Source organism: Plecotus auritus, assembly GCF_963455305.1.
Source record: "Plecotus auritus genome assembly, chromosome: 2".
Taxonomy (NCBI): Eukaryota; Metazoa; Chordata; class Mammalia; order Chiroptera; family Vespertilionidae; genus Plecotus; species Plecotus auritus.
Window position 1 is genome coordinate 168275563 of NC_137771.1, and position 12411 is coordinate 168287973.

General features: G+C 39.6%; 1 protein-coding gene across 1 annotated transcript in view; it reads left to right on the top strand.

Annotated features, from left to right (window-relative positions):
* The window catches only part of STXBP5L (syntaxin binding protein 5L), a 228629-nt gene extending 223410 nt beyond the window's left edge, over positions 1 to 5219 (top strand). Inside the window, 2 exon segments of the mRNA XM_080656813.1 lie at positions 790 to 1010; positions 1516 to 5219. Of these exon segments, the coding sequence (XP_080512939.1) occupies positions 790 to 1010; positions 1516 to 1557 (263 nt within the window). The 3' untranslated portion in view covers positions 1558 to 5219.
* Positions 5220 to 12411: the final 7192 nt, after the last annotated feature.

Below are 12411 nucleotides of genomic sequence, written 5' to 3' on the forward strand. Positions count from 1 at the left end.
TGTGCTCCCCATTAACCAGATTAGCACTGTTCACCCCAGCATGGTGTTCCCTGACACCCCATCCCATTCAGCTCACCTGTCTGGCCCCAGCCTCTTCCAGCGGCTCCTCCACACAAGAGGCCCACCTTTCCCAAAATCTGTCAAAGGTCCAAAAACCCAGACAAGCAGCAGCCGACTAAAAGAACTTTAAAAAAAATAACGAACAAATAAAACACAAACTCATAGATACAGAGAACAAATTGGTAATGGCCGAAGGGGCGGGGTTTGGAGGGTTGGGTGAAAAAGATGAAGGGATTAAGAATGCAAATGGCCAGTTATCATGCCAGTTATCAAAACAATCACGGGGAGGTAAAGTACAACATAGGAATATAGTCAGTAGCATTTAATAACTATGTGTGGTGTCAGATTGGTACTAGACTTATTGGGGTGATCACTCCATAAAGTATATATATGTCTAATCACTGTGTTGTACCCCCTGAAACTAATGTATTATTGTATGTCAACTGTAATTTAAAAATAACCAAAAAATGTGATTAGGCCATATTGTGTGGCACGCGTGTACACACACACACACACACACACACACACACAAAGGGACGTGGCAACAATAGCTCTCACAGTCCCTTTCGTAGGCATTTTTCTTGTGTAAGTGCAATGACAGGGTCAAATATGTCTCTTACTGGAGAAGTGTGACAGTAGGACTTAATATAAGTACTTTGGTAATAAACTTGACTGCCACTATTTGAATTACTGACAAATGTTTTCTATTGCTCTGGCTTGCATTCCCAGTTGGGGAAGCTGCAGCAGGAAAAGCATCCCGCAGCCTTGCCCAGCACATTCCTGGCCCCGGCAGCATAGAAGGGATGAAAGGCGCTGCAGGCGGGGTGATGGGAGAGCTGACTCGAGCAAGGATCGCACTGGACGAGAGGGGGCAGAGGCTAGGAGAGCTGGAGGAGAAAACTGCAGGCATGATGACCAGTGCGGAAGCATTTTCCAAACACGCACATGAGGTAACTAAGTAAATGTAGGCACCTTCACACAGTAATAACTTCAACCATTTAGGTCCAGCACAAGAAAGCTTACGTAGCGATGCCACTCATTGTAAGTCATCCTGGGTCCCACTACAGTCCCTCCAGTACTTGGGAGAAAAATCCTTTTTAAAAATGCTGTCATACATTGACACTCCATTATCTGGGGATAACCTAGAAGAAAATCTCCCATTAGTTCTGATATGCTGTATATTGTGCATCTGCTGCAACGTGGAGCTCAGGGCGAGTCCAGGCTCCACACACTCCTTTTGTCTCAATCACTGAAAATTATGTCTTGTCAGCTGAGTATTTATAGCTTTGTTTGTTTTTCTAAAAAAAGACTGTCATTATTTTACAAAGTAAAGGGAGTTTTATTAGTTTTAAGATTTACTGAGATATTCATGATTAACTCAATGTAAGCTTGCGTGATTAACACTTTTTAAGAATTTTTTTTTAACATCTCACGGTGACTATTTTTTCTTTGCAGTTAATGCTGAAATACAAGGATAAGAAGTGGTACCAATTCTAAACTTCTAAAGAAGCTGTGACTGCTTTGAGAAACCATTATTCAGGGAAACCAAATTTAATTCCCAGCATCACTATTCAACTGCTAGAAGCCAGTTTCTTCTACAAAATGTCCGTTACAGCCCATCTGAAGTTATCATAAGAGAGACTTATCAGAGACACTGTACAACCGAAAAGCTGGAACCCTGGCTAGAATCCCAAGGTATGGCTGCATTTGCCGTTTCCCACGTGGAATGGAGCTATCATCTTGGCATGTCATTTGCTAAGGATTTACATTTAGAAACTACGGGGAGTCCTCCTGATTTGAAAAAATCCTGTACAAACAAAAGCATTAATGCACTTAATGAAAAAAAATCTTTGCATGATAAATTAACATCTTAAGAGGAAAAAAAAAGCATGTTGTGACAGAAGAAAAAAAGATTAATGGTAAACTATTTTTATAAATTGGGCCACATCCCGCAATTTAAAAAATCTGCATTAGAAGTTATCAGTGCATTTCTAGTACATTTACCATACAACTGAACAGGAAGAGAAAACAAAACCAAAGTTTTCTTCTCATCTCTAACTTTCATTAGACTAAAACATGACTGAATTATGGTGGCAAGCATCTGATTAACTTTCACTCCATAATATATCATTCACAGTTCTTGGTCATAATCAAGTATTGCCAATACAGTAAATTATTTCTAACACAATTATTTCCATTTCTATCACTTTCAGAACAAGTTGCTATTTTTAGTTACAAACCATGCAGGGTTGGGATACCGCAAAGCATTTTTCACCTGGTTTTGCTTTGCAGGGGAGCTGACTGATAGGTTTGGGAAACTAGACTGACTCTAGGCACAATGCAGTTAGCTTTGAGGACTGATTTCACACACTCTGGTTTCAGTTTCTAAAGTGGTATATTCTCAATGCTCCATTTGTATCCTTGTCTGCCAATTACACAGTATATTACTGTTCACACCCAGGGGGGTCTTCAATCCAAAGGTGCTCTTGCAGCAGGACACTCAGAGACCAAACTGGTCATTCTCTTCAACATGATTCAGTAAAACCTCAGTTAATGTTTTGGGAAAGGAATTCTGATTTATTACATTTCTGATTAACAAGGGCTTTCATTAGAAAATAATTTTGGTTCAATACTTATTATTGAAAATCTTTATAAAATATAGTGGTGTTTTTGCTACCTTAGTCACCATTATGCACAACAGAAATACATAGAGAGTTTAATGATACAAAACCAATAATTCTGTCATTCATTAGACTAAGTAATATAAAGTAGAGGGTTATTGTCAATAGATACCAAATTTCTATTCCTTATTTTAAAATGTCTTCAACATGAAATAAAGACTATCCTTCACATGACAAAAGGAATCTATCATAACTCAACAGATGACAGCTGGAGGCAAAACAAACCAAGCACACCTGCTGCCATCATTTAACATGAGTCTGGCAGGCAAGTCCCAGAAGTGAGTATGTGCAGATTCTAAAAAAAGTCAATGGGTTTGGCTTATTTAATTTTGATTAATCAAGATCTTACGAGATATACATTTGTGTTTTAAGAATTCAGCATTTTCCTGAAGTCAGGTTCTTTTAATAGCCAAAAATAGTATTTCTTGGGTTTTTTAAAAAATATTTTTAAAACTCTTTAGTGAATTTGAAGTGGTACTTCCTTTAAATGTTCTTAGTCATTTTGAGAAGAGCCAAGATGATTGAAAGAGTCAGCTAATGTATGCCAGGATAGCGTTTCTCAGACTCCTTGAATTCGCCCAATGTCTCATAAAAGCCTCTCCATGAAGCTCTCCAGACTCCTGTGAACAGTTAGGGTAATGAAACCTGACTTCAAAATGCAACCCGATACATAAAATTATAGAGTAAAAATGTTAAAGAAACTTGAGACCAGGATTTGGGAAACATTGGCACTACTTGTACCATCTCTTTCAAGGACCCAGTTTTCTGAACAGATATTTTATCATTTCTATATTTAAAAAAACTACAATATTAGTTTATCTTAGGAACAATGAAATTCAGCCCAAAGTGGCATTAAGTACAATATCTCTGAAGTCCCCAATAAGATCTGATTTAACTTGGTCTACGTTGGGGTGTCTCAGCCATCGCACTGTCCACCAACTCTTCATTGTGGGGACTGTCCTTTGCACCTTAGGATGTTCAGCAGCATCCCTGGTCTCTGCCTACCAGATGCCAGTAGCAACCCCTGAGTAATGACAATCAAAAATGTCTCCAGCCATTGCCAAAATAGCTCCCAATTGAGAGCCACTGTTCTATATCATTTAAGGACAGGTTAAGTGTGAATATGTAATATATGTCTAGTATAAAATTAAACATCATAAGTGCACAGTGTCTTAACAAGAAAAATTATTATACCCAAAATTACATGTGTGGTTCATATGCAATAAAATCCTATTTTGAAGAAAGCTTATATGAATCAGTGAAAAATGACAGTTACAGAATATTTTAAAGCCTACAGAGAAAATACCAAAAAAGGACAGCATAGCATTTTACAGAAGTGCTTAAAACTCTGGCTTTAATGAATAGATAAAAAGTCTATAATTAGCACAATTGGAAGTAAACAGGTGCTTCTGAAATGCTTGAAAAGAACAGGTTCTTTTTAAATTAATCTTTCAATATTGTTTCTATAAGCCCTTACATAATGTAAGGGTAACTTTATCCCACAAACTCCTGATTAATGGAATACAAATTAATGAGGTTTTACTGTATCAAAATAATTTTTATAATGCAAAGAGATAGCAATAACAAGAATTTAATGTGGATGTGATTTTCTCTTTGAACATTTCTGTTGCACTCACCTTAGCACACATATGTGCATGCACACATGCACGCGCACACATACACACATGCACACACAAACATACACACACATAGCGTCAGCATCAGCATCGTTATTTCTGGCAAATGGGTACTATTGATCCATGTAATTCTTTACATCTCTCATAACTGTGTAAATGTCTTGCCTCTGTCTTAGAACATAAGAAAAATAACTTGGACAATGATAGAGAAAATGACTCTGAGCCTTAGTTGTCATCAAAATTATATTCTATCTGCTAAGGTGGCATTGGAAAATAAGGCTTGCAAACCACAGCCTCTCCAAGTTACCCTCCTGTCCCTCTGACTCCCTTCTTGTTATCCCAGGAGAAAATGGGCCTTTGCACTCCCTTCATCATTGGGAACCTAGATGTGTTTGTTTTTCTGGTTCTCATAAGCAATAACTCTTATCATAAAATTATCCATTTGTCTTGGAGTTTGGAGGGAAGGATGACTGATTTATCATTTATTTTAATCCTCCACAAAAGCAGGACTACTGATTTTGCTTCCTGCACGTCTCTGAGACCCAGATTTAGTGTCCCAGTCACCAGCAGGGTCGTTGTCTGACTAACTTTGGCAGGACAGTGGCAGAACTGAATGAGTTGTTTTCCAGTAATTCAGTCACAGACATTTTTTCAAATCTTTTCTATAGCCTTTGAATGATATAGCTAATAAATCAGGATCCAGGTCTCTAGTCCTCAAAGATCTTAAGGGGTTGATTAGAAGGGAACAAGTTTGCTGCTGAGGTCCTTTTATGTGACCCATGTGACGAGTTTTAAAGGTACCATCTATCTGCTATCTGAATAAAGGAGGACCTTGACTTTGAAAAAGGAAAAAATATATATATGAAGAAAATTAAGATTAGCTCTTTGAGATACTTGGTTATAAAATGTTTGGCAGAGGGAAAAGGAAGAGGGTCTAGAAAAGTAAACTAAAAATGTTCTCCTTGGTTTAGGATCATTGGGACAACCAGGAGCAAACCTGTGTGGTTACAGCTGCCCCTGTGGGAAGACATGGTAACTTGACCACTTTTGTTCAGAAAGGGCAATGCCAGAGTAGTCAGACATTCCCATCTGGCTCTTTGCATCCGGAGAGGAACATGAGAAGCCTTCACAGCTTCCTCACCTCTGTCCTTTATAGCCTCAGCCTCATTTTTGACTAGATACTATCTCACACTCACACTGGCCCAAGTGCTAGAAATACTTGCCAGTAAGTTGTGTATTTGGGTGCCACCGTCCCTGGGAGCTTGGGTGTCACATAACAGGTTTAGTGTATATATTTGCAGACAACATAACCCTGTAAAGATGAAAGGCAGAATAGGTAAGGTCTGACTTGGGAAAAGAAGAGGAAGTGCCAGTTGGGGTAGAGTGGGAGGGACATGGAAGCCAGAGTGTAGGGAGTGATTCTCAACGTTGGCTGTACATAAGAATCACCTAAGGAGCCTTTAAAATTCCCAATTATATTGAAATCTCTCAGAGTGGGAACCAAACATCAGTATTTTTTAAAGCCCCCAGGTGGTTTCAATGTCCAGCTAAGATTGATGACCACTGCTTCGTGGCCAATTAAGGAAGACATATTTGTCTACCTTGGTTGGTGTCCAAGCCCCACTTCCAAGGGGCCAGGAAAGGCCAGATGTATTAGATACGGTGTTAGCTGGATTCATATTCATTTTGTGTCACAACCCAAAACAAATGTTTTGTGCAAATTTCTGACCAGCCAGTGCCCCATTGACTCTTAGCTCTTTGTGATTTTCTCCTATGCAACTTGGCCAGTAATTATTCCAATTCAAACATCTAGGTTTTGATTATCTTATACATGTGGCATCACAAAACATCAGAAATATGAGAAAATCAACAGCATGTAAAGCTATGTGGAAAACTAATTCTCAGTAGTTTCATAGTGGAAATACTCAAAACAATCTTACTAAATCAGGTCCAAATTTATTACTCATTCATCATTTGGAAGAGATATGGGTACCAGGTACCTGTACTGCTATAGGTGTATTTTATTGGACTTGGTCTTAGCAAGAAGGGAGAACAACTCTTCCTTTTTTATTGTTAGCTCCGAGGGCCACTTGGATTCATTTTCTTAATAACTGGACATGCATTTAAAGGGAGAAGAAGGCCTATAACTCACAATCTGGCCTCCAGTGCCATGAAAGAGTGCTTTCACCTCCAAAAAGGGAGAGTCCGCCTATCCAAGGCAATAATACTCAGTGAGAAACTCACAAGACTTCTCTCCTCTCATACTGCTCCCCTGAGAACTGGCCCACCCTTCTCAACTGCAAAGTCAGAAAATAAACTAGGTGGTGGTATGGACAAGTGTACACAGGATCAAAATCTCTAATAACCTATAATTTTTAGTACTTAATTATGTGATGTTTTATTCTAGGAAATAAGAAACAGATGATATCACTGATGTATCTTTCTTTCATCTTCAGAATTTTTGCATCTTTTCAGAAAATGACAAAATACTATTTTTCTGTTTCACTCAGCAATTGTGACTATACTTAAAATTCTTGTAGTCTGTAGAGCTATCAATAAAATTGTATATGTTTGTACATAGATGCTCTCTTATGTTATGATGTGATGAACTACTAATGATTTTTGTCAAGATTAAATATGGACAGTGGGTAAGACCCTCATTTGCAACACCATAAACCATAGTTTTACAGATTATAATTATTTTTAAAAGGCAGGGAGATGGGTGGGGGAGCAATGTACATCATATATATTTGAACTAAAAAAAACAAAGGAATAAAACAAAATACAAATTCCCTAAACTCAAAAAGGATAGAAATAGCGATTCAAAATTATCATCAAATTGGAAAATATGTAACTTTTTTTAAATTTCTTTATTGATTAAGGTATTACATATGTGTCCTTATTCCCCCATTACTCCCCACCCCCCCATTCATGCCCCCAACCTCCTGTTGTCTTTGTCCATTGATTAGGCTTATATGCATGCATATAAGTCCTTTGGTTGATCTCTCCCCCTTACCCCACCCTCCCCTACCTTCCCTGAGGTTTGACATTCTGATCGATGTTTCTCTGTCTCTGGATCTGTTTTTGTTCATCAGTTTATGTTGTTCATTATATTCCATAAATGAGTGAGATCATGTGATATTTATCTTTCTCTGCCTGGCTTATTTCACTTAGCATAATGCTCTCCAGCTCCATCCACGTTGTTGCAAATGGTAGGAATTCCTTCTTTTTTACCGTAGCATAGTATTCCATTGTGTAGATGTACCACAGTTTTCTAATCCACTCATCTGCTGATGGGCACTTAGGCTGTTACCAAATCTTAGCTATGGTGAATTGTGCTGCTATGAACATAGGGGTGCATATATCCTTTCTGAATGGTGTTCCTAGTTTCTTGGGATATATTCCTAGAAGTGGGATCACTGGGTCAAATGGGAGTTCCATTTTTAGTTTTTTGAGGAAACACCATACTGTTTTCCATAGTGGCTGCACCAGTCTGCATTCCCACCAGCAGTGCATGAGTGTTCCTTTTTCTCCGCATCCTCACCAGCACTTGTCTTGTGTTGATTTGTTGATGATAGCCATTCTGACCCTCATTTGCAACACCATGAGCCATAGTTTTTCAAAGTATAATTATTTTTAAAAGGCAGGGAGATGGGTGGGGAGCAATGTACATCATATATATTTGAACTAAAAAAAACAACAAAGGAATAAAACAAAATACAAATTCCCTAAACATAAAAAGGATAGAAATAGCCATTCAAAATTATCATCAAATATGAAGATTTTGCAGATAGTTTTTGAGGATGTTGACTGTTTTCACCTTCGGTGAACTCCAAGTTAAACCTTAGCTTGGTGGGAGTGCAGGGAATAAACTGAGGCTGAATGAGATGTACTTAGGGCATTTACACCTTACTCCCTCACTTCCTTTAGAGCTCACTTTAAAAATAAGCTATTGTGAGCTTATACCACCACCTAGTGGTTATAATGACCATTCATAACCCAGCACCTCCAAAAGTCCCCCAGAGAGTGCACACTCCTGCTCCTCCGGCTTTCATCTGCAGTCAATGCCTCTTCAGGTACTTTCTTTATACTGTTACCTACTGTGGCATTAACCAGCCCATTATACTCCTCCAAAAGCTGATTATTTCAGGAAAATTTTCCCATCAGCACAATTTCCCTCCTACTTTTTGTTCCATATTAAAAAGAAAAAAAAAAAAAAAGAAACTAACCCTAGGCTAAAAAATGTTTTTCGATTAAAAATACAAAGACAGATTCAATAAAATCCAAATGCCCAAGTTTCCCTTCAATCATTTTCTGAAAGGATCCATTTACCTCACTCTCCACATATCTGCATTCAATAGTTGGGGTTGGGCCCTGTGGTCCTCACTTGCTAACTCAGCCTCACCCAGACAGGGGCCTCCTTGGGGTTCTCTATCATGCCCTGGCCCCTGAGTCAAAATGTTCAGCATCTTGATGTCATCACTTTTTCATGAGAATTTTTTTCTTTTAATATGAGTCCTTTTTATAACCTTTTATCTTTGAATTTTGAACTTTGTTTTAAAGGCCTTTCCATCTACACAATAATAAACATTTTCTTACATCTTCTTCACTTTTATAGATTTATTTTTATATCAGTCTTTTAATACATCTGGAATTTTGGGCTAGGGATCTAATGTGATCTTTTGACAAATGGATAACATATCACTACACCTCTATTTTTGAATGACTCACCTTTTCACCACTAATTTGAAATGACATTTTCAGACATACATATGTCTGTTTCCTAAATTCTCAAGTAATCAATTTGTCTATTTCTGTGTTCTTTATTTTATTTTATTTTATTTTGTTTATAGTATTACAAATAGTACATATGTCTCCTTTTATTCCCTATTGACCTTCCCCTGGCCTCCCCAACTCCCCTCCCCCTAGCACATGCCTTAAACACCCATCCCCCCATCCGTGTCTTGCGTCCATTGGTTATGCTTATATGCATGCATACAAGTCCTTCGGTTGATCTCTTACCCCCCACCTGAACCCTCCCCAGCCTTCCCACTGTAGTTTGACAGTCTGTTTGATACTTTTTTGCCTCTATATCTATTTTTGTTGATCAGTTTATAATGTTCTTTTTATTCCACAAATGAGTGAGATCATGTGATATTTTTCTTTCACTGACTGGCTTATTTCACTTAGCACAATGCTCTCCAGTTCCATCTATGCTACTGTAAATGGTAAGAATTCCTTCTTTTTTACAGCAGCATAGTATTCTATTATGTAGATGTACCACAGTTTTCTAATCCACTCATCTGCTGATGGGCATTTAGGCTGTTTCCAAATCTTAGCTATTGTGAATTGTGCTGCTATGAACATAGGGATGCATATATCTTTTCTGACAGGTGTTTCTAGTTACTTGGGATATAATCCTAGAAGTGGGATCACTGGGTCAAACGGCAGTTCCATTTTCAGTTTTTTGAGGAAACTCCATACTGTTTTCCACAGTGGCTACACCAGTCTGCATTCCCACCAGCAGTGAAGGAGGGTTCCTTTTTCTCCACATCCTCGCCAGCACTTGTCTTGTGTTGATTTGTTGATGATAGCCATTCTGACAGGTGTGAGATGGTACCTCATTGTTGTTTTGATTTGCATCTCTCGGATGATTAGAGACTTTGAGCATGTTTTCATATGTCTCTTGGCTTTCTGTATGTCCTCTTTTGAAAAGTGTCTAATTAGGTCCTTTGCCCATTTTTTTATTAGATTGTTTATCTTCCTTTTGTTAAGTTGTATGAGTTCCCTGTAAATGTTGGAGATTAAACCCTTATTGGAGATAACATTATTGGAGTTATTGTTATTAGTGATAGGTACTTGTTTGTAGCCATTTCTGTGCTTTATGCCTGTGTTCCTTCCTCCCTTTCTATTTCTTCTTTTTACAGCGTTCCCTTTAGCATTTCTTACATTGCTGGTAGTGATAAACTCCCTTAGCATTTTTTTGTCTGGCAAAGCTCCTGATTTCTCCTTCAATTTTGATTGAAGTCTTGCTGGATAGAGTATTCTTGGATTCAGTCCTTTGCTTTGCATCACTTTGTATATTTCATTCCATTCCCTTCTAGCTTGGTGTGTTTCTGTTGAGAAATAATTTGATAATGTGATGGGGGATCTTTTGTAGGTAACTCTCTGTCTCTCTCTTGCAGCCTTTAAGATCCTCTCTTTGTCATTAATATTTGCCATTATAATTATGATATGTCTTGGTGTGGGTTTTGGGATTCATCTTGCTTGGAACTCTCTGTACTTGTGTGACTTTTTTCTTCCCCATATCAGGGAAGTTTTCTGTCATTATTTCTTCAAATATATTCTCTAATCCTTGCTGCTCTTCTTGTCTTTCTGGCATCCCTATTATATGTATGTTAGTTTGTTTCATATAGTCCCACAGCTCCCTTTGGCTCTCCTCCTGCTTTTTAATTTTTTTCTCCAGTTGGTGTTCAGATTGGACTTGTTTCTCTACCTTATCTTCTACCTCACTAATTCGGTCCTCTGCTTCTTCTAGTCTACTGTTGAAACCTTCCATAGAGTTTTTGATTGTAGCTATATCACTTTTGATTTCTTCCTGATTTTTGCATAGGTTGTTAATTTTCTTGTCCATCGAGTTTATGAACATATGACCATTATTGAATTCTTTTTCTGTCATATTGCATGCCTCAGTTTCATTTATTTCCTTTCTTGGTGATGCCTCTTTTTCTTTCCTCTGGGGATTGTTTCGTTGTCTCCCCATTCTAACTATCACCAGAAGGTCCAAATGCCGAGTTACAGGGGCCTGAACCTTGTGCAGTGGGAGCGTCACACCACCCAAGTGTCACTGAAGAGCTCCGACACCGAGATGTGTGGCTGATGTGGGTCGGTGGGAGCCACACACGCCGAGAATCAGAGTCACGAGCACTCAGTGTGGCCTCGTGCGTGCACCTAGAATCAGGGACCCCGCATGCGCCATGCTGAAAAAAAAATTCCCTGTGGACGTACGTTGAAAATCATAGTCCCCTAGCTCGCACCAGGAGTCAGAGACCCCATGTGCATGCGCCGATAATCAAGTATCCAAGTCTGTTGCTTGGTGTGGCCTCACACCGTGAATTAGGGTCCCTGTATGGGCGTGCACCAAGAACTGAAGTCACAGGTGCTAAGTGTGCATGCACTGAGAATCAGGGATCCCGTGCGCACATGATGAGAAACAGAGTCCCCACATGTGTGCACCAAGAGTCAAGTCACTGGTGCTCAGTGCTGCCTCTCACGTGGAGAATCAGGGTCTGCGGTCTGGTTGGGGGGCCGGGTTGCACAGCCACCCTGTGTCAGCAGGAGGCCCATTCCTGTGCCCCGGGAAACAGACTCCCTGTGTCTGCATGCCCAGAGTCAAAGTTAAATCGCACAGCTGCCCTGTGTCGGCAGGAAGCCTACTCACGCTGAGCGGGTCTGGCAGGCCCTATGCTGCTGCAGTGGCCAGCAGGTAGGGGGATAGGCTCCGTGACTCACAGTAATCTGAAGCTAGGATGTCTGGAATCTTGGTGTCTGTGGGTCTGCAGGTCTTTGTCCCAAGCAGTTGTAGGGTCCTGGCTTGAGTCTGAGACCAGATTGGGTGGTGGTGAGGCTAGGATCCTAGTCGCAAGCAGTCCTGTTCTTCAAGATGGCATAGTCTCTGCACCCGTGCTGGCTGCCCCAGTGTCTGTGGTGGCAGCAGGGTTTCGCAGTTCAAGACTGCCCAGTCTGGCAGCCCCCTGGAAGACCTGCAGGATCTAACTGTCCCTAGCTCCCTCTCTCTCTCTCTCTCTCTCTCTCTCACACACACACACACACACCACACGTCTACAAACTCCTCTATCGCTCCCTCACACATTCTCCCTCACTGCCTTCTTGCCAGTTGCCATCTTCCAATCCCCTATTTCTGTGTTCTTATCAAACTGCTAATTATAGCTTTACAATATGTCCTAATATGTGATAGATATCTTTGATCTTTTTCAAGTTTGATAGGTATTGATTTTTTTTTCTCTAGGTGC